Source organism: Alligator mississippiensis, chromosome 10 (assembly GCF_030867095.1).
Source record: "Alligator mississippiensis isolate rAllMis1 chromosome 10, rAllMis1, whole genome shotgun sequence".
NCBI classification, from domain to species: Eukaryota; Metazoa; Chordata; order Crocodylia; family Alligatoridae; genus Alligator; species Alligator mississippiensis.
In genome coordinates this window covers 16,107,992-16,131,009 of record NC_081833.1, presented here as the reverse complement: position 1 = coordinate 16,131,009, position 23,018 = coordinate 16,107,992, and the positions used below count along the sequence as shown (strand labels likewise).

At 47.9% G+C, this 23,018-nt stretch overlaps 1 protein-coding gene across 4 annotated transcripts in view; it reads right to left on the bottom strand.

Annotated features, from left to right (window-relative positions):
* Window positions 1-2,781: 2,781 nt before the first annotated feature.
* Window positions 2,782-23,018, bottom strand: part of LOC102573233 (somatomedin-B and thrombospondin type-1 domain-containing protein) — a 40,261-nt gene continuing 20,024 nt past the window's right edge. The window contains exons 1-5 of one of the 4 annotated variants that reach the window (XM_019499169.2): window positions 19,714-22,342; window positions 18,982-19,167; window positions 16,489-16,579; window positions 8,124-8,282; window positions 2,782-5,756 (exon numbers count right to left, since the gene is read on the bottom strand). In XM_019499169.2, coding sequence (XP_019354714.1) covers window positions 5,651-5,756; window positions 8,124-8,282; window positions 16,489-16,579; window positions 18,982-19,167; window positions 19,714-19,924 — 753 coding nt within the window. In that variant the 5' untranslated portion in view covers window positions 19,925-22,342 and the 3' untranslated portion in view covers window positions 2,782-5,650. Of the gene's footprint in view, window positions 5,757-8,123; window positions 8,283-16,488; window positions 16,580-18,981; window positions 19,168-19,713; window positions 22,343-23,018 lie in introns of those variants that run through there. The other 3 variants (XM_019499170.2, XM_014598842.3, XM_006260110.4) reach the window with 3 other exon arrangements.

The following is a 23,018-nucleotide window of genomic DNA, read 5'->3' as shown; positions in this document are numbered from 1 at the left end:
CTTTCCATGTGATGGAAGAGCAGGAAGGGGTGGAGGGAAAAGAACACCTCCCTGGTAATCCTTGGGGCCACCTTGAATGAGTAAGGACCAATGAGACTCCCAGGCAAGGCAGCGTTGAGTCCCCACTGACCGGTGCATCTGACCATTAGCATGCACTACTGGTTCTCAGTTATACTCCAGGCGCTCCTCATTAGACTCAAGCTCCCCCCGCCTCCAAAAACCCCAGCTTTTAGCTTTCACTTGATTCTTTTGGCTACAGACAAACAACAGAAGAAATCTTCTGTTGCAAAGACCTCAGAAAGCCCACAGCAGGTCAGAGTAATTTTGTCACTCTGGAGTCCTATTTGAAAACTCTGGGTTTATCTTGCGACTCACATGTAGGTGTTTGCATGCCCAGCAGTGCTAATATTGTGCAGGATCCCATGGCACCCTTAAAAGGATCTCATGCTGGGTCACCCTGGCTGAGAATCACTGGCATACACCGATCAGGCTGCATGGAAATGGGGGCGGCTCTGTGCACACCAGTAAGTGTACTTGCAATTTGGATATCGATTTTTTCCCCTCAAAAAATTGCCACTAGCAGCCCTATGTTTATTCAAAGGTAATTTCAGGGCATATTTCTCTCTTTCTGACATCTCAGAGTCCCTTACATTGGAAACATGCCGGTCACAATGACAACAATGGCATTTGACAGATGATACGTTAGCAGACAACCCAGGGCATCCTTAAAACAACTCTTTCCCTTCACTGCCACAGACAATCTCACTCAAAGCAGCAGCTCCACAACCTCGCCACCCCCTGCTCCTTTCCACTGCTCCAAAACACACGGGAAAGATCTCAGGACTGTTCAGAGATGAGCCTGGTGCACCACAACGATGGTCTGACCCACCACCCACGGGTGTCCCTGGAAAGGCTCCTACTGACACCACTGGGGACCAAGTCAAACCTTCAGCACAGAAAGCTGAAGCACCTAAACAGTCATGAATAAAACCACACGAACTCAGGATCAAAGCCATTCCACCCCAGAGCTGCATTAGGAGCGACTAGATGCCACTCTGTGTAGAAAATGAGATTGGATTAGGAGAAAACACTAGTCTGAAGAAGCTGTGGAGGGTCTGGACTGTAATTAGTTCCACATGCTTTGATCATACCTCGGGGCAAATCTGTTTTTGGATGTGGTAATAAATAGATTAAATGCGTCTTTGAAAAACAGTATCCCCTAGTGACTCTAATTGTCTGATCCTAGATTTTCAGGAACTTGGCAATCCCAATGAACCATGCAGAAATGGCCTTTTAAGAGCAACAGCTGTTGCAAAGTGGATAATGCTATGCAGAGAAAGCCAAGAGGGAGCTTCAATGCCATGGGATTGTTGCTGAGGCAAAGCAAGCAGGCCAGTTTAGGACAAATGTTTGCGATGGGCTAGAGAGGGGCTATGCTCAGCCTTTCCATATATGTACCACTGGCATCACAGAAACATCTACTGACCTTGTGATAAACAGCAATACTAATGGCAAGGCATCTGCATTGTCAGTATATAAACTGTGCCAGTCTACTCTGCCTTTTTTACCTCTTAAGGAGAAATTCTATCAAAGGGAGGTATTTAATAATTTTATATGGAAATAGGGGGGTGATTTAATTAGTGGAATCTTCCAAATTACAGACACTGGTAGACAGTCAGATCCAAAACTAGAAGTACTTCAGATGGACAGAAGTCTCTGGAGAACATGTCAAGAAGTTTCTACCATTGCAGGTAGTATGTCCCACTGATGACCAGGAGTGACAAAGTCAGACGGATCTTCCATGAGGAGAGCTGGAAAAGTTACAGGAGAAATTGCAGGAGGTTGTTTATAAAGTAACAAGAACATACCTTGTATGGATCCCCTTTCCTTCCAAAAGAGAGGCTGAAATCATCTCATAAAGTGACACAGGAGAAATGCCATGGGTGAACAAAAAGCTCTATTATAATTCGGTAAATCTAAAGGTTTCATTACTTCAGATTAGGTTAATTAAACAACTTGGGAAAGCTCAGCTTAATTCAGGCAAAAACCACTGCTGGAGGCAATGTGTTGGAGCAGAGGAGACAACAATCTCCACCTGTGGTATTGACAGCTCTTGTAGAACATGAAGTCAGTCTTTAGACTGGAATAAATTGTCACTGGCTGGCTGGGGTACTTGTCTGAGGAACCAGGCAGGAACTTGGAAGGATCCAGATAAGTGATTCATTTGGTAGCTTCAAAGGGGATGTCTATATCTCCTTTTGAGTGAGACCAGGCAAACTGCTCAGAGATAAGTCATGCCCACTTATGTCTGCTCCCTGAACCCAGGCTCACAAAACTGCAGAACTGGTGTCTTGGGGCAGTGCCAAGCCTATACCCTGGGACCATATTCAGACTCTCCCAAGTCATAGAGCCCAAGCACAGTGCAGAGGGATGCTCTCAGGGATGAACCAAGCCATCTAATCAGCATATTTGTGAGCTTCAGCATGTGGGGAGCATGCTGGCTTAATCCTCTGTGGTGTACCTGGTGCTGCTCCGGAGGTGATGCAGATATTCCTTAAGAAACCGGATCATGGAATAGCTCGATCACAAAAGTGAAATGGCATTTTCTTAACTTCCAGGGCTGAACCAGAATTCAGCATCCAGCATTAACCACTTCCAGGATTTTCCTAGCTTGGAGTCTGAGCCATCTTCAGTCTTCCAATGCTTCTTCTAGAAAGGATTCAGGTTATAATAGCCAGGGGTATCTTTCATCCACTCCTGAAATGTCTCCAGCCAAAACCCTCAGGTTTCCTAATGTCTTTATTCAATGCAATTCAAGTGGAGTCATTACATGATATCATACAGTAATAGACCTGTAGCTTATGATGTGACTGTCAATGATACAGGAATTTATAAACTTCAGGACAATTATTACAACATTAAAAACCAGGAAGAAGCCATTTGTGCTTTTACCCATCATGCTCCTTGGTTCCTTCCAGAAATGTGTTTGTTTAACATACACGGAGGCGACAATCTGCCAGTTTCTGCAGCACACAGAAATGTCAATGGGAAAAGCCAACCAAAGCATCTTGAGTCTGTTGGTTGACACTTAAAAATATAATGGCCTTGTGCAGAAACCACCTGTCAGACGATCCAAAACTGTCGATCGAAACTGTCCCTTCTGGCTTCAATATCTATGGCTGGGATTTTCAGAAGAGCCTAAGTAAGTTAGATGCCCAACTTCCACCAAAAGTCAACAGGAGACAGAAATTCCCGTAGGGCCCAATGGAAATGGAGAGCATCCATGAAGATGCACCTTCTGTCATGTTCTGATCATGCTGATTTCTTCTGGTACAGCATTCAAACTAAGACAGTTACTTGCAGCAATCACTGGGCGATGCCGTTTAGCAGTGAGACCATATACCCAGGCTCTCATCAAGTAGCAGCAGCAGAGAAGAAAGAGTCTGGGGCCAAGCTGGAAGCATATACATTCATATTCTCCAAGTTGGATTTTTTTTTTTTTTTACCTGAGGTTTGAACCTGACTTCCTGAGAACAGCTCTGACTAGCACATGCAACTGCATCACCAAGGAGAAAACAGCCCCGGAAAGGGACATGGATCATCTGTCGATAAAACTACGCAGGTGCCTTCAACTGGAGGAAATTCTGAAAAGATAATGTCAACAGACAAAGGGAGCCATCTAAGAATGGTCTCACTACTATATTAATGGAGCTAGGCGATGCCAAGGCACGCCTTGCTGTAGTAAGAGACACTGATCCTTGAACAATGTTCCACTGAAACAGCTTTACTTCTGTTATAAAGACTCAGCCTAGTTTTGGCCATTTTAGTTGATGTATATAACTGGTCCGGTGCAGGGTGACAGTAGAGCACAGGCCTAATCTGAAACTCACTGAAGTCAATGGCAACCTTGGGGCCCAATCCTGTGACATTAATGGGAGCCAGGAATGCTCAGCACCAGGCAGGATAGTGTGCTCATCTGTCAAACTCAAAGCAGCTTATTTGCAGAGGCACTGGCAGCTTTGGAAACACTGGGACTTTACAGACATATTGCTGGGCAACTGACCATTGGCTTCATGCACAAGTTCTATCTGAACACTGGAGAGGCATCCAGCTTCTGACTGGGTGGCTTCCAAACCACTCAGTGTGTTTTTACTGAATCACTTGTTACACCTAGAAACCAAACCATCATTTGGCCTACTTCTAAAAAAAACAAGCACAGCACAGCAGGGTGAGGAGAGAGGAGCCCCAGGGAGCCTGCAGAGTGCTGGAAACCAGGACACAAGCAGCCCAGGGTAGCAAGAGGGGAAAGCATACACGGGGGACAGTCACCTCTGGTCTGATCTGGAAGCAAGACCTCAGGGTACTATGCATCAGCAGAGGTGACCACATACAACCCAGGAGCAACAAAACAAAAACCAGTATTGGTTTTGCAGATGCTTAGTCAAGCAAAGTTCTCAATGACAGGGATTTTAACATCCTGGGGTCTGAGCTACGAGGATCCATTGTCAAAACAACAGCACCTGAAGTCCTCTATTAACCATTTGCCTTGAGTTTTTAATGTTCTCAGAGGAGAGGGTAGCAACTCCAGAGGCTTTGGGGAAAGTGCATGTAGGTATAACTTCATTCATTAAATAGAAAGCTTGAAAACCCTGTCCTGTGCGTTTGCCATGAGCTGAAATAGAGAGCACAGGAAGGAATGGGAGTAAAATACATTTACTGGGGGAAGAGATTATATGATATATTTTAAATATATCATATCAGTAAGAAAAGTGTTAAACATAACAAAAGATGACAACCTCTTATGTAATTTCACTAGGCTTTTCTCAAGGTAGAAGTCCATATTTTGACCACCTTTAGGTTGCAAAGAAGATATTGCAAGTAGCACCCCATCCCACTCAAATCATCTGAAGGGTCAAGAGAAAAGCAATGACCCTAACTTTAATACCTTGGAAGCAACTCTGAACAGGTACATGCAACAGCACAGGAGAAAAAAAGGTTGCATTTCCTTAGGTTTTGTCTAACACTAAACATGCCTATTTTATTCCCACTTTCCTCCCAGGAAATCAGTTCAATGACTCATTTTTCAGAAATGACTTCACTGCTAACTATGACACTATGTCCATATTATCCCATGTAACCATGACATCACTTCCTCTCTCAGATTTAATCTCTTTCCCATGTATTTCATCATTACCTTTGGTGCAGTGGCCCTAGCAATTTTCTTCTTTCTTGCATTTTGAAAAACAATCTTTTAAAAGAAGGATATTGCAATATTCTTCTCTCTCTCCTTTTATTACAAATCTGCGAAGTAGTGAGAAACACAGAAAAAGAGTTGCCTTCAATATTATCTGCAATGCTGGAGGTAGATAGCAAGGTTTCAGAGGTATAAAGTTTAAAAGAATGAGACATTCTTGTGCTTTGAAATAATACATAGGTTTGTGGTGAAAAAAACAGTTTCATAGAAAATGTGGGTTTATAAAGAAAGTGAGATGAGGTAAGAAGGGCAGCAAGAACTTCATTCAGAGGAGGCTTTTCCTTCATCCTCCGGCATGTCCTAGTGACAGAAAGCCATAAACCACTGTGTTGCCAGCTTATATGTGTCACTCTCTCACTTCCTCTTTTAAGGTTCATGACCCAAGTTGTCAGACTGTTACACAAATAAGAGGGACAGTGGAGGACACATGCAGGTTTCTTGCAAAGACTCTTGGACCCATGAGCCTTGGCACCCAGCGATGGAGGCAGCAGTCCAGAACGTCCTGAAATGGGAAACATTGCCAATAGGTAAGACTCATTCATCTTCGGTCTCCCAGAATTCAACAGAGCTGCCTGAACAATGTTGGCATCTGACCATCAGGGGATGCTGAAAAAATCATACAATTTGCCAAAATTTAATAAATGTGGGGGCCTTTTTAAGTACCCAACTGTTTTTGAGCCTTTAGTCTTCACAACTTGGCACTTTTCTCTGCAAAAATTAAGCTAAAATTGACTTTTTTACAATGAAAATTGACAGTCAAGTGTAATCACCTGACTCCAGGGGATTAGGCTTTAAGAAAAACACCAAATGTCGCAAGGCTTATGATTGAACCATAAGATATCAGCCATGAGCTCCAGCACAACATAATCCCAGCCAAAAGAACTGCTGGGCACCCAGAAATGTCAACCCAGAGGCAGTGCACCTTTTGAGGAAAATCAGCTGCTCTACATGGCTAGAGAGGCATTAGCACAATGATCTGTAGGAAGGTGTAATAGTTAGAACTTTGCTAATAGCAAGAGTTTTGCACGCTGATTTTATAGCAGGCTGGTGAAGCAGCACGTAGCTTCTTGCTCTGTGAGCGTAACTAAACTATGAACCTAGATAGTAGAATGTTGTAATACAGTAGAACGTAATAAACACTAAGTGCGTTAGATTACGATTTATTTCTAAATTTTTAGCTTAAGATAACTAAATTTCTAGCTCGAGATAACATTATGTATTCTAGATTATATAAACTGTGCATTTTTAAGGTACAATGGGTTTTTTAGCTTTGGCAAAAGTTTTGACTTGCACGGAGCTCCAGTGCAAGCTATCGCATCTCTGAGATTGAGACACTCTGGGGCCGAGAGAACTACGCGGGGTGGCAGCTGCCGCCTAAAGCTGATGTGAGGTGACGGTCCCCTCTGCTCTGTTCTATCGCCTGTCTCTGTGAGCATCCTTAAATAGAATCATAGAAGCAGGGTCAGAAGGGACCTTGTAGATCTTCAAGTCTGACCCCCTGCCTAGGCAGGAGGGAAACTGGGCTCAAGTGACCCCAGCCAGGTAGGCCTCGAGCCGCTTCTTAAAGACCCCCAGGGTAGGAGCCATCACCACTTCCCTTGGAAGTTGGTTCCAGATCCTAGCCGCCCTGACTGTGAAGTAGTTCCTACGGATGTCTAATCTAAACCTACTCTCCAACAACTTGGGGCTGTTATTCCTTGTTATCCCAGGGGGCGCTGGGGAAACAAGGTCTCCCCCAAACCCTCTGGTCCCCTCTAGTGAGTTTATAGACGGTCACCAGGTCCCCCCTCAGCCTTCTCTTGTGAAGGCTGAACAGGTTCAGGTCCCGTAGCCTCTCATTGTAGGGTCTGCCCTGCAGTCCCTGGATCATGTGGGTGGCCCTCCTCTGGACCCTCTCAATGCTGTCCACATCCCTCGTGAAGTGGGGCACCCAGAACTGGACACAGTACTCCAGCTGTGGCCTGACCAGTGTTACGTAGGAGGGGGAGGATCACCTCCTTGGCCCTACTTGAGATGCACCTGTGGATGCAGGATAAGGTCCAGTTGGCCCTGCCGACCGTGACCTCGCATTGTCGGCCCATGGTCATCTTGAAGTCAATAATGACTCCAAGATCCCTTTCTGCCTCCGTGCTCTCAAGAAGAGAGTTTCCCATCTTGTAAGTGTGCTGCTGGTTACTACTGCCCAAGTGCAGCACCCTGCACTTGTCTGTATTGAAACGCATCCTGTTTTTGTTAGCCCACCCCTACAACCTATTCAGGTCTTTCTGCAGTCTCTCCCTCCCTACTAGCGTGCCCACCTCTCCCCATATTTTGGTATCATCAGCAAATTTAAACAGGTTGCTTTTCACCCCATCGTCCAAATCGCTGATAAAGAAATAAAACTTTGCAAGAGTGAAAACAACCGTGAGTACGTCCTTTCAGAGTTTCCCTCTGTGTCTTCAAACTCGGGTCTCTTCTCTACCACCCCTGAAAGTCCCCTTCATGCACCTGGACTGCTGGGAGTCCCTGCAAGCTGCTGGGATGGTGTCATTCCCCACTTTGAAAATCCCACTGGCTTCCCCTTGCTTTCCCCATGCAGCTTAGCCTCTCATCTTAGTCTCCAGGTCTCGGTGTCCTTTGCTTTCCCTCCTCAGCTCTTCACTCTTCCCATGACTCCTGCCCCCTCTCACAGCCTGTGGAGCTGGGTTGGACATGCTCAGAAACAAGCCCTGTGACAAGCTGGCGCCTGCAGAGAGCACCTGCCAGGACAGGCAGACAAAACCCTCCAAGGCCAGAATCCCTCTTAGCACTTCACTCCCTTGAGCTGGGCTGGGCTGGGCTGGCTCGGAGATGGGGCCAATGACTGCACCTCACTGTCGAGGCTGCTTACCGAGCACCCTGTAGCCCATCCCCTTCACATCGGCTCCGGCTGCCCACAGCATCCCCCTGGCACTCCACGCAGACTCGCCGCTCCCTCAGCAGATGGCTGCTCCAGAAGTGCAGACGGCAGGCAGCTCCCACCTGCTTCAGGCGAAAATAGACACAGTAGCTGGAGAGACAGGGAGACATAATGGATTAGGTGGGACACACCAACACTCCTGTGAAGGGGGTTTCTGCTTCTGCAGGCCTAGATGTGGAAAAGGAAGACCAGCATGGGATGGAAAAATGCATTTGCCAAAGGGCATAGTTGACACTCTTGGACCTGTCACTGGCACCCAAGAGATCCACCAGCTTTGCACCTATGGCTCCAATACCCCTCAAGGTCCCCGGGGCACAAATTACCAGAGGAAAGATATTCTCACAGCAAGCAAAGTTTTGATATTGGTAGCAAGATGGTGCCAGTCTTGCCAGTAATGGAGGAAACTCAGGGGACAGGTTAGTCACCTGAATCCCACTGCCCCTTCTGAACCCCACCACAAATCCCAGCCCAAGCAACCTCAGTTCCACCCTAGAGGACTCCCATCCTCTCCCATTAATGGAGGTGGTCTGATCCCTGCTGCAAACCAGGCCTTTCCTGAGCAAAAAACAGCAGATGTCCTGGAGGTGAAAGACAGTTCTGTCCTTGAACTGTATCTGGCGTGACCCCCTGCTACAACACACCACTCAGTCACACTGGTGACACCAAACTACCATGATGGGATGGAAGAACCTCCATCTCTCTTCTACTAAGGACAGGGTGATATTGCAGCCAACCCAGAACACAGGTCATGTCTATGCTGCCATGGGCATGGGTAGTTAGCTCAGTCTTGGTGCTCAGTGCAAGTGAGAAGCCAGGGTAGTTACACATTTTCAGGTGGGCTTCACAACCTGTCTTGAGCACCCTGCTAGCAGTGACCAAGCTAGCTGGCATAAAGCAAGCTTGTCTGTGCCAACCCAAGCAGAAATAACAGGAGCAGAAACATGACCTCTTCTCCTCAGAAGAAGGGGGAGCAGGCCCAGAGGAGCTGACTGTCTCCCCCAGGTCCTGTAAATCTGGTCCCTGAAACAGGGAAAAGGCTAAAGTAGCATATAGCCCCCAGCAGACAGCTTTTGTATGTGACATGGGTCTGCAGAGATGCTGGCTTGGACTATTCACTGCCCCTGTTTATAAGTAACAGTTTCAGCCAAGCTCCCGGCAGGGGAAGACAATGAGGAAAACAACTATGTAGAGATACAACTCTCCCCATGGGGATTCGTTATCCCAGGCCTCTTATTTGGGTCCGGATCAGTTTTGTGGTTTTCCTGTTTACATGAGAATCCCAAGCAGAGCCCTCTGATGCTGAGTAGAGGCTGCCAAAGGCCTGACGCTCTTGGTGCACTGCCCACCAGCACACTCAGGAGAGGTGGCCTTGTTGGAGCAGAGCCCAGTGAGCCCGACTCCCCAGCCCAGACAAGGGCCCCAGCCACTATGCAACAGAGTCGCTGCCTCCATTCTGGTGAATGTTTCATTGGTTACGCAAAGTGGGAGAGCTGCAGCATGAGAGCTGGACAGAGACCTGCCCCCAAATACCCTAGAGTTCACTGGTACCCTGGAGTGGAAGCCAGGCTTCAAGTCTCTGCTCCAAAGCAGGCAGGGGATGGGTGTGGACAAACATCTCCCATGTCCCGGGCAAATTCCCCAACAGCTGGGTGTAAGAGGCAGCAGCACAATCCTCACCACCAGTCCTGAGACAAAGGACTGAGCTGGGAAGGGAGCACAATGCCCGAGGAGGGGACATGGGTATGAATTCTGGCTGAGATCGGTGTCTTCCTTCAGCCTGAACATAGGTATCAAACTACCCTTGAGGGACTGGGCCTCAGTCACCCCACTTCTTAGTATTTCTTACTGACTAGCGTAGGCAGCTCAGTGCATTGGTTTTTGTGAATCCCATTCTGAGGTGCCCTGCTCCCCCCATGCAGAGTATGGGGAGTCCAGGCACATAACATGGGGCTGTGAATCCAGCCAGGCCACAGGGTGGATGAGCATTGGGCACAGGAATGAATGCTGAGGCCAAGTTCGGGTGAGTCCAGCCCCCATGGCATCTCCACTTTGCCAGGTAGGAGCAATAGAGTCCCTGGGATGCTGGGAGGATCAGTGAGTTAATCTGCAGGTCATTTGAGGCTAGATGACGAAAGATGCAGGCGTGCCAGATGCCTACTCTTAAGCGTCCTAAAAACTGAGTATTGTTGTCCCCCAGCTTCATAGCAGGGGACCGGGCTTGATGGCTGAGCAGGTCCTCTGCAGTCTGCATTCCTGTTCCTGCTCCAAGGGGAGGTGTCTGCACATCTGCTGAAGGGCAAAGTCCATCCTTTAATCCTCTTTCTCTTCCCTGAGGGTCTGAAAGTGAGCCCAGCTGCTCTTCCTGTGCAAGGCAATGGCACCAGGCACCAAGAGAAGAGCCAAGTCATGGGCCAGGAGCACTGCCAGCCCCTTCTCAGCACACAGCCAGCACACAGCCCACTCTGAATTGTCATACAAGCCTCTTTTTGCTGAGGAGGCCTGGGCAGGGGTAAAGCACAGGCTAACACTGGGCTGGCCCTGATAGCACCTGCAGACTTACCCCAGAGGGGAGTTTGGCCCATGATCCCAGTGAATGGGAACCTTGGTACCTGAATATAAAGTATCCACAGTGAGGCAAGGGGATAGAAGGAGATTCTGTTGGGAGGCTCCATGACAAACTGAGACACGGCCTCGTGGCATCCAAGCTGGGGTTACGCAGTGGAGTCCCTACTGCACCTAGCAGGGTGTTGTCTGTTCTTCATGCATATCAGGATACCCTGGCACCTTTCTAAGGGCATCTCTGCCCTTATATCCTTGGTGGGAATTCTATCCGACAACCTGCCAGGACTGGCCGGGGGACTGGTGTATTCCACCCCAACTGGGGCTGCATTTCAGGGGGTGCTGCATCCCCTTTCTGCAGCCAGCAGGCTCTCCAACTGCAGTGGAAGCCACAAGGGCAGGACTCTAAGGATAATGATCTGGAAATCCCCCACAGCTGCATGTCTTTGGCCATCCTTCCTGCTGGGGAGGGTGCTGAGGGTGACTCTGGCTTTTGGATCCTGTCAAGGAAGGAGCCTGGCAGTACCATGCCTGCTGGCACCTTGGTGCAGTCCTTCATTCCCCTGAGAGGCTTGAACTGAGCAGCCTCCTAGCAGGGACAGCAGAACTTTGGTTCAGAGAGGAATGAAAACATCTGTGAGCACAACAGGGCCTCAGACACTTCCCCCTGGGCCTTCACACTCCTCCTCCACATTCAGCTGATTACATCTTTTCCCACTGCCTGCAGAGGCTGAGCCAGCTAGGGAAGAATGCACAGACCCTGGGACATTCCCCATGCCCTACAGAATAGCCATGACCTCAGCAACTGGCCTAGCCTACCCAAACATACACCGGCCACGCTAGATGGGGCAGATGGAAAATCAAATGTACAGAGAGGAACAAGTGTTAGCAAAGCCCCTGAAATACCACCTGTCTCCAGTGAGCTGAGGATCTGGGTGCCTGCATTTCAAAGCAGGGTTTCCTATGTGCGGGAGTATGTCAGTTCAGCCCAGCAAAATCCTGGCTTGCACCTGTTTCTTCTAGTTCCCTTGTTGCCTTGTGTCTAATACTCTTCCCCAAAATATCTACCACTTGCCAAAAGATTCTGGGCCTTTGGTCTACCTCAGGACAGCAACTGTCAAGTTCTTATGTAAAACGCAGCCCTTCATGTCCTGGGAGGACACTAACAGTCCTGGGGACTAATTAACTGGCTCACAAGGGGCTCAGCAGTTGCAAAGGGAGGTTTAGAACTAGCTATGATGGTCCCAAGCACAGCTCAGAGCCAGCAGAGAGGGAAGGAGCCCATGAAGGCAATCTGGCTTGTCTCCCTGCTAGCACTAGATAAACTCCCCCCACCCCCTGCAAAGGGCATTCAGAATAAAAGGAAGAGCCAACCACACCAGCTTGCAGAGAGGGACTCAATCCTTTTGCTTTCCAAGATTCACATGCATATCCAGCAGAGTGCCTCTGGCCATACCTGACCACCCTCTGCGCCAGACCCTCAACTGGTGTAGATCAGCACTGATTGGGTACTGTCTACACCAGCTGGGGACCTAGCCCACAAAGCTCCTACTCCTGTGGGGATTAGAAGCTGGAGGTGGCCCCTCTCTAATCTGCAGAGCAGCTGGTTTGAATGCATGAAGGGGGGTGCTGGGGCCTGCCTCGTCCTGGCTTTCCAGCAGTCATGTCTACAGAGCTCAGCCTGCCGTGCTCCCCAGCCCTGGAGCTGTTCCCCATGTGCCGTGGCACATTTGGAGCACTCTGAAGCCAGCATGCAAATGGTCTGGCTTAGCTCACATCACATGTGCTTCCAGGCAGCCTTCTGAGTTGCCAGGCATTTCCTAATGAAGGGCAGATGTGGTCTGAGGAACAACATGCGTAAGCATGAGGCTTCCCAGCTGTGACTATTTGTTTGTGACTGAGCATCTCTCCCAAGCTTCCAGGGAGCCTGGCATGGCCTTCAGACGACGGCACGTGCCGTGAGGCACTAGATTAGATGGCTGACTGTATTTGCTGGTTGACAACACTGCTCAGCTGTATCAGAGAGTCTGGTTCACTAAATGGTTTTCCCTCCTTCATGTGCAGCCTCTGTACTGGGGAAAATTAAGGTAGCTAGCTACAAAGGGACCAGGGGGTCCCAAATCTCACCACCTCTTTCATGCAGGCGATAGAGGTATATCAGCCACTGGGCCAGCTTGTACACAGCTCTGCCTTGCATCTCATCCCAGCCAGGCCACATCCTTCCCAAGACAGCTCTTCTCTTCTCCCTGGCACAACACCCCATGCTAGACCTGATCTTTGCTATTCCTGGAATATTTCAAGGCAAATCTCCATCTCCTGGAACGTGTTTGACCTCTGCACTTGCTTGGATGAGGCTTGGATGTCTTGATTTGCTTAAATGAATCACTTATCAATCTCAAGGACACTGCACCAGCACCTCAACCAAAACACGTCTTCACAGACCCACTTCCAGCCAGCTAGCCCATCCATCACGGCTAAGTGAAGGGGCAGCTGCTCAGACCTCAGGGACTGCTGCTCTCTAGCATAAACCGTGTTTCAGGCCCGTTCCTGTTGGGATCTGAGTGCTCCCAACCTTTCCAGAGCTGGCCCTCACCCCGGGCCCTTCTCTCTGCTTCAGTCCAAACCCAATCCCTGATTACAAACACCCTGCAGCACTTGGTGATCCAAACTCAGGTTGGCCTCAGCTGACTTCCTGCCCCTTGGGCAGGGGGCTGGACCCAATGATCTCGCAAGGTCCCTTCCAGCCCTAATATCTGAAATCTATGAACAGACAATTATAGTTTATGTTTGCAGTGTCTTCTTGGGCTGTCACAAAAGAACAGATTGCAGCAGGCAGGATCACTCCTGCCCTTTCCCTTCTGCTAAGAGGCTTCCCCTTCCACCCCCAGCCTCCCTCTTCCCATTCATCCATTCCCCGCTATAAAAGACTTCCCAGTTCTTCTCAGCTTCCCTTTGCCCAGCTGCTGTCTCATCTAGCAACTGGACCAGCACAAGAGAGACCCCCCCCCCCCCCCCCAGCATCCAGAGCTCAGAAGGCCTCGCAGCTCTGCAGCAAAGGAACCAAGAAGACGGTAACAAGGTGTGACATAAAAGGTGCATGGAGGTTTCCCTCCCACTCGCTGTTCTTAGCACGAGGACAGTACAATGGTCAGACGGACTGGCTCTTTTTGTTTGCTGTCATCAGTTTAAACAGGCTCCCTTCCATGGGCGACTGGTGCCTCCTGAGTCTGGGGGGGCACCCGCAGGCACTGCCGTTGCCACATGGCCCAAACCCTGATGCAAACTGCAAGCAACAAGTGACTCAGTCAATGTGTCACTCTGCAAGGGGAGCTGCCAGGTCAGCGGAGTTATGCTTTACCTCCCAGCCAGTGGACACTGCTTGGATCCAGCCAGCCGCCGAGATCAGTAATGGCTGGCGGGGGAGAAGAAAGTAATTCTTCTCTTCCACCCACTGAAGATTGCTTGGCAATATAATCTTTCCCTAATGATCCTACTTAACATTCCTGGCTCCATTGGCTGAAGCCAGTGGTTAAGGAGAGAGTTGTCAGGGTGGCAAGGAAGAAAGCCAAGATGAAAGGATTCAGTGAGCAGCCCCCAAGTGCTCCAAGACCCCCTCTCACTGGGAAAGCGATACACCATGCTAAGAGCAGTTAATTAAAGAGGGGTAATGCAATGAAGGTGGGAAAGGGGAATACAAGACTTGACCCCGACTAATTAGATTACATCACTGCCACTGATGCCCACCAGCCTTCTAGTGCTACAGACCCTTCTGCTTCAGTAACAAGGAGAAATGCAAAGAGACTCAAGCAGTGAGGATGCAAAGGGCATCGTGAGACCTTGATACTGCAGCCCAGGAAGACATCTGAAGTGACCTGGAAGGGGCTGCCAAGAGCTCTGATGGAAGGAAGGAAGGAAGAAAGGATCTGGAAGCATGCACATACGGTCTGTTCTAACCCACGGTGGGGTAGCCACAGCATAGATTGCCTAGTCCAGCCTCTATCAGTTTGTCCATCTACTGTGGGCAGCTCAAGTTAGGCACAGCCACAATCAGTGGCTTGGTCTGAGCCTACCCAAAGCACCCTCTGCTCTCACTAACCTTATTAAAGGCTGTGGGTTGTTCAGCACTTCAAAAAACCACACCAGGACCCTGGTCTAACAAAGCACTCGGGCATCTGCCTAAATCTGAGGCAGTGACTGGTCTAACCAAAATCAACAGGAATTAGGCCCTGTTAGGGCAGCTTCTTATACTTTAAAGTTGCACCTGTTTATAGAGTGGTAAATTACAGCATTGTTTAAAGTTTTCTTTATATTCAGCCTAAAGTTCTGTATAGCCTCATTATTATCTGAACTTTTCATTTTGCTGGTGTCTGCAATATCAGCTGGCCTTGTTTCTTGCAAGCAGCTTATGGCCTTGAGTTTGCTTGCATGATGTTTCTTTCCTTTTTCTATCACTGTGAGAAGTTTTTCTAACACAACATAGTAATAGGTTTGTTACTAGCTCAAATTAACTGAACTTGGCACTAATCAGCTGAATCAGAGAGATGAAATGATTGGATATGTTAATGAAAGGTGATAAAGGAGACCAGTGGACAACAGTAAAACACCAGAAAAAGGCCAAATTAAGAGGTGTGCTTGTAATGGGGATGTTAAACAAAGGAATAAGCTGACAGGATAAAATATGAACAATATGCTGAATGCAGATAGACCATTCCAAAAGCAAGGAGTCATCAAAGGAGTCAAATTAAAGAAAAGCATAAAAGAGGGAAGCAAGAAAGTTAAGTGTTGTCATTGTCATCATCATTTACATCATGAATCCAGCTTTCAACACCTGTCTGGATCATCCCAGTCAACGACACACCCTTTGCTTCAGGAACTGAGCGGCCGTCCTTTCTATGAGGCAAAGCAATATCTGGGATTGGGTGAGATCATTGTACTAAGTGTTTTTTCTCTCTCTCTGACTATAGAAACTGCTGAGATAATACTTAACTAATAAAGTTAGACTTTGATTTTAGGACACTGAGTTGTCTGTGTTCATATTTCATGTTCCATTTAAAAGTTAATTGTGCTTTAACGATCCCTAAGCACTATCTGCTGGTCAGTTGTGCAAACAGCCCATGTGGAAGCACTTTGCTTGGTAAAAGTCCTCAACTGGCTCCCTGTGCTTCTCTAATGGCACACAAGGGGCACAAGGTGTAAACTCCCTTGTCCCCACTGTGCAATACAGGCTGTCTCTGAGACCATCCCTCAGCAGAGAGAGACTTTTAGTTTAACATCAGGAGGGTGCATTTTTCCCACCATGTCCCTCACAGGAGGGAGAAGGGGAGCTGCTAACACCTTCCCCATGGTGTGAGAGAGCCCCTATTTCATGCAGCTGAGAGCGGTTAGGTCAGCTGTGCTGTCCTAGGGCCAAGGCAGGAGGGACACCTGTTATACACTTGTTAGCCCATTGCCCAGGCAGCTTTTTACATGTTTGAGAGAAGCACAAGATTCAGATATTTCTCCCTGGTGGGGAATGTCTCAGGAGGGTTTCCGTGGCCCTCACTGTTTTATCCTCTGTGCAGGAGGTCAAGCTTTTTGTGGCTGCAACGAGATCCTTCCACCAGCTGGCTGGGGTCTATAAGGGAGCTGGCACGGGGAGGCTCACCGGAGCCAGCAGCACGTGACGAGGAGAAAACCTTGGACAAGAGGGACCGAGCGTGAGCTGTGAGCACTTCAGTCACTCACGAATCTCGCCTACCTTGGCTGCTTCTCCTTCATCAGCATGTGAGGTCTTCTCCAGGGGTCCTTGAAGTCCCTTTTGTAGGAATCAGGCAAAATCTTAGCCACCTCTGTCAGAAAAAAACAGCAAAGGCAAGAAATTAAGAAATTCAACAGCAGCGAACATCACTCACCTGGAGACACAGAAAGGAGCTGATTTGAGCAGAGGGTGCCTGTGAACCAAAGGTCCCACCAAGGTTGAGCGACAGTGAGGGACACAGACCAGAAGGGAAAGCCAAATGTACCTGTGGCTGGACTAGAAATAGTAATGGTGACACTGGGCCTGATCCAGAGCCCAGAGATCCCAGTGGGAGCTTTTTCCATGACCTGAGTTTGGATCTGGCCCCTTTTCATTATTAATAATGCCGCCCGGCATAAGAACAAGCTGCTATTTGCAGCCAAGAATCACAGAACATTGTACAAGGCGGGATGTCGGGAAACAGACGAGGGGAAAGAACGAGCAACTGGCCTAGTGTCGCACAACCAATCGGTGGCAGGGCCCAGACTCGCATCCAGTGCTTGCGACTCCAACTCCTGTTCTGACAATTAATGACTATTTCTCAGCCAACCAGTAGGAAGAGACTGATCTCGGCAGTGGTCGTTCCAGAGACAGTAGGCTGCTGCTCAAACATGAGTCCATTAACCTCAGTGTAAATAGGGTAATAAGGTGCTTCCGTGTATTTATGCAACACTGAAACAAAAACTGGATTGACTTCAGCAGAACCCACTTTCCCCATATTCCTGATGCGGGTGATCACAGTCATTCCTTTGGCAATGTCCAACAGGATAGAAGATAAACAGGATTGTAACGGGTTCAGGTAAAACTCTGAACTACATGCACTTGTATGCACAGCTGAAAGGGGTGGGGTGTGTTTGTAAAAATGAGCATGGACTTCGGCCAGATTGGGACTAATTCAGTTTATCATTGCAATCTTTAACTGTAGCCCACAAATTCTTTAAAGGTGTTTAAGCAGAAAAAAAGATAAGGTGAAGGCTTTGATAAAACCTACAGAGGTGTAGGTTGTAGCCGTGCTGGTCTAAGGACATAGGCAGACAAGGCTCTTTGGGTGAATCCGATATCTTTTATTAGACCAACTTAAATAGTTGGAAAAAATTTTTAGCAAGCTTTCAGGTTTAAAACCCCTTCGTCAGGCTGAGCTTCTTTGCTATTCATTCCATCCAGGAAGAGCACACGCCAACTGCAGAGACTTCCTCAGCCTGACAAAAGGTTTTTAAATCCGAAAGCTTGCTAAAAAATTTTTTTCCAACTATTTAAGTTGGTCTAATAAAAGATATCACCCAAAGAACCTTGTCTGCCTTGATAAAACCTAGGTTTTTTGCTAAAAATCCAGTCATCTTTAGCTTTATAATGCATGATGCAGGAAAAGTAACAGCACATTGCAAGGTGTCAATGATCTTACAGGTCCTTCAACATCATAGGAACCACTGGACCATTGAACCAGCCCCTGCTGTTGCAGGCAACACCTCATCTCTTCCATGAACGTGTCTAGATTCATCTTAAAAGCAGTTCAGCCTTTCACTCCTGACTCCATCAGAACCTGTTGAGGCTGTTTGTGGCTCGGCACCTCAGAGCTACCCATCTACACCACAGTTACAGTTCAGGTGGGGATCCTAGTTATGACATGATTTCAATTTGCAGCGTAGACAAGACCAAAAAATAAATGGAGCTCTCTGTGAGGGAGTGAGGCCTCATTTACTGCTAGTTTATCTGTCTCTGTGGACAAACCACTAGGCTGTAATTAAATAGACCTGGTTCTAGTCCCAGCTCTGCCCCTGGCCTGCTGGGTGACAGTAGCCCAGTCACTTCCCCACTCTGTGTTCCCCATCTGACCTCCTTTGTGGAGCACTTTGTGACCTACCAGGAAAAAAAGTATTATATAACAGCAAGGCACCAACCACATGGCCTCTTGGGTCAAATTGCATTCATTAACACCCTCATAACCAGGGTCAGGGAGCTCGTTTTCTGTGTAGTAAGTGCCTTGACTCATCTGTCATTGGCAGCATGGGCAGGCCACTTGCTACCATTCTCCAGCTCTGTTTTAAAATGGTTTTGCTTCCCACCATGGCCAGGCAAGCTGTGCTCAACCCCTGTGCCAACAGAGACCATTTCTTGCCCCACAATAAAAGCAGTTTCCACTCTCTGCTGCAGCCCCAGCGGGCAGATGGGGCCTTTGCCATGTCTCCAGTACAAACACAGGGCTGGGATCACTCAGCAGATGGAGAAAGCATCCTAACAAGGTCTTTGCTGTGGAAAAAATTGTGTCAGGCACCCTCCATATGTAGTGCTTTATTGGTGGGGGTAGAAGAGCTTGGGACCAGTTCTTCCCAGGCCTGGAGGACTGCTTTTGACAGCTTGCCTGAGCCACAGCCAGGATTTCCAACAAGACCGAAAGCAAGTCAGGCAGCCATACCCTTGGGGGCAAGGGAATATCCCCCAAGTGTTCTGCTTTACCTTTAGCTGTATCACATACGGGGCTATCTCCAAAGCACCCTCGCCGCTGCTTCAGGTCTGGACAGGGGGTCCCTCCATTTCGAGGTGGCACTGTGACTTGCCGTGTTCGGTCTTTGCTGCCAACCCCGCACAGGGAGCTGCATTTACTCCAGGGACCCCAGGGACCCACCATGCAGTCGACAGCTGCTGAAAAATGAGATAACAATGTTGGGATGTGGGGAGAGGAAACAGGAATGGAGCGGGGAAGGAAAAAGAGTCAGATGGAGAGAAAGAAGGTGAGCGATGAGGAGCAGATCAAATAGGTTTTGGGGGAAGAGAAGAAAACAGCTTAAAGAAGGTGTTATGTATGTAGGAATGAGAGAATAGCGAGAGAAAGGGAGATGTGAAAGGAGGGAGAAAAAGAAAAAGGAAGGAAGGAAGGAAGGAAGAACAGAATGGCAGCAAAAGCTGACAAAACATTTCCCACCATCTCTCTGAGTGTAAGGGCCTTGCCTTCCTCTCCACACACTCAATTAGCAGCTTGTTTCTGAATCAGACAGCGCCGTCCGGAGAGATAGCAGCTAAAACCCAGAGGATTTAGAGGAGGCCAAACAGCCCAGAAAACCCAGTCAATTAATAAAGCCTCCTGTCTCCACTGGCAAAACATTCCAGCTTTCCTTCCTTCTGACTCACTGCATCCCTCCCTCTCCCCAGGTCTCTCCCGCGCTCTCGGACAGTTCCCCTTGCACTCACGCCTCCTGCCCAGAATTCCCATCACGTTCGGCACGGGGAGTAGCCTTTGCCAGCGGAGACCCCCTCCCCTGCTGCAGTGCACCGTGAAGTGGAAATCCAGGGAACATCTCCCTCCCAGCCACAGTGTGCAGCGCATTACAGCAGCAGGGCTTGTTGAATAGCCCTGGTCAGCTGGAGGGGAGGGAAGGGGAAGGGGCATATGACCTATCATATGTCACAGACCTGTCAGCAGTGCCCATGGCAGCAGGAAGACAGCAGAACTGGATAGCCAGAGGGAGTTGCAAACAATGCAGCAAAGGCCATGTACCATTCACCAATAAGTACACCAGCTGTTTCTATAGGAAAATGAATGTGCTCTCCAGTACCTGAACTCTCCAAATGCAGATGATTTATGGGAAAGGGGGAGGGTTTTAAAAGGGTCTTGCCAATACATGCATTTTACCATCAATCTCATGCGACTTTGTATTTTTATTAAAGCCCCAGCTCCTGTAGTCATGTGATTGCACCAAGATCTCAGATCATGTGAGGCTTTTTCTTTAAAAGAAAAAAAAAAAGACAGAAAAAAAAGGAGCAGGGTCCTGGTCCTTATAAGTGCAAGGGAAAGCTTGAAAACAGGCACCCTATAAAATACAACACTAGAAGGCAAGTAAAGAGAAATGATTTTTTTAAACCCCTGCTTTTTTAAGTTAATTTGACATCATTTTGGATAATTGGCAATACTAATTTTAGGAAGAAAGATAATAGGCCAAATACAAAGTAGCTTTACTCCAAATTTTCCTGTAGAGGCAGCTAAATTATACTGGTATCAAATTGTAGTGGTAATATTTTTAATGACTGTTGTTGCTGTTAAATAACTGTTGTTTTATAACTATTAGTTTATTAAATACTCCCAGGCTGATTCTCTACTGGTGTCATTGGATGCAGCTCCTCTGATTTCAGTTGAGCCAAGTCCATTGACAGCAGATGAGAATTTTTCTCTAAATATGCAAAGAAATGTAAATTGACCAACGGCAGGTCATTTAGATAGTTCACAGACGCTGCAGCCTGACATTGGTATGAGGCAGGTAAAGAGAAATAAAGAGGTTCATCTTGTGCTGACAACAAGCTGACTGTCGAAGACTCATGCCTGTACTGAGTCCAACAGCAAAAGACAGCCACCCCATCGCAAATAGTAGCAAGGATATTGTACTGAGCAATCAGCAAGTCAAAGTGCTGGCTGCAATGTCAAACACTGAAGAGGGGATGAAATAATTAGGAGTGGATCTCCGAGGACTCTGTGAACACCGCCAGTTTCCCTTTTTCTAAAAGAATAACCAGGCACCTATAGGATTGCACAAAGTATTTGGGATGGATGTATAAATATAACCAACAGGTAAATGGACCAGATTATCTGATTTTAATAGGATGCAGGGAAATCAGAACATAATATTCCTGATCCTATATTACAAAATCAGATTAACTAAAATCCCATATATGCATCCATTCATGCCAATACAGGATAACGGCAACTGCTTAAAGACCATAATGAGATATCAGAAGATTAGCCATAGGAAAGAGCTAGAATTCACTGGCTCTCTTCCAGCATCTCTCTCTTTCCACTGGCACTTAAAACCTGTTTGCTAAAGCCTTACACAAGAATTTGGAAACATGAACTCACCTCAGAGTCAGCCCACTGTTTAACAGCTGGCCAAGCTGATTCAAAGTCATGAAAAGCTCTTGGCATGTTTACCTACAAAACTCTTGGACTTTACCTTCAATATGAAAGTTTCAAAATGAGATTTTTCTACCTGCTCATGCAAGTCTAAAGCTCAGTTCAAACTAACCTGGAATTAGCTGCATGGACTTAATTTTACATAAACGAGGGCGAGCCCTTTTGGATATACGGCCGCTGTGAAGTGTGTTCCTCAAGAAACATAGGGAATTAAAACCCATTTGGGTTGCATGTCAGGCTGTCACAAGGGTATCAAGACTGATGATACTGCCTCAAACCCTGGTGGTCACACTACGTGCTATGTTAAAGATGATATAAAATACACAAATTGGGCTAAATACTTCATCACAAGGACATGAAAAAGGAAGGAAAAAAAAGGGGCTCGAGAGCATAGAGGCCTAGTGACTGATGGGGGGTACCCTGGCTTCTATTCATGACTCAGCTGCTACTGCGGCATGCAACTTTGTGTAGGCTGTCAGGCCACTGGGTATATAAAACTAAATGAAACCTGTATCTAAAACAGACCAGCTACTCAATGCTGGAAAAGCAAATGTGATGCTGAAGTGATATCAAGTCAGCAGATTGGATCCTTAGGTCGTGTAAGTATGTGTACCACCATTATAGCCAATTTAGGCTGGCTGAGAAACTTGCCCATAATATTTTGAGGTGTTAGCATAGCTGTAAAACCTTCTTGCAAAGAGCTTATGGCTGAACACACAATCCTGGAGAAACAGGCCATGAAGACAACACACTTCTTGCCTGTGGGAGATGGAGCCCATCCCGGGACAGGCCACTGAAGCCGTGGGCAGACCTGTTAGTAGGGTGGCTATTAGTCCGGTTTTATAGAGGGCAGTCCAGTTTTCTGGCCCTCTGTCCTCTATTGATATTAAACTGGATGCCTTTATGTCCTCTATTTTTCACCGCTGCCAACACCGCTGCAGCTGCCTGCGGGAACTCCCCACTCACCGCCACCATGCCCCGCCGCCATCACCGGTGGGAGCTCGCCATGCCCCCCAGCCTCGGGAGGCACGCGATGTTCATGGTGGTGGGGACAGCTGCACTAAATGCAACTGTCCTCTATTCTTGAGGTACCTCGATGGCCACCTTACCTGTCACCTCAGTAAATTCGGCTGCTTGTCAGATGCTGAGAGTAAGGAGCTCTGTGCAACAAAGGCCAGTCCCCGACAGAAGCAAAGGGAGCTCCTGTCCCCAGCGCGCTTGGAGCTTTCTTACACTTGCACGTTTGCTTCTTGAACACCATGTAATGGGATTTGCCCGTTTCACAGCGTGCACAGTCCTTCCCACCCATTTCCATGTCAAGGGCAGAGGCAGGGGGATGCTGGGGGAGGAGGGGATATTTCTCTGAGACAGAGGGTCCCATGAGAATAGGAAGCCCCACATAAAGGGCATGCATCTGCTGAGGAGAGAGCTGGGGGGGGGGGAGGGGATACACAAGTGCCGGGGTGTTTCCCCCATGACAGTGGGTCAGACCCTTGTCCTCATGAGTAATGTCCTCACCCGCTTCACTGGGAAAGCTTGTGGGAGTAAGCATTCCTCATGGGAGCAAACGCAGTAGGATCAATCCTTTGTTGTG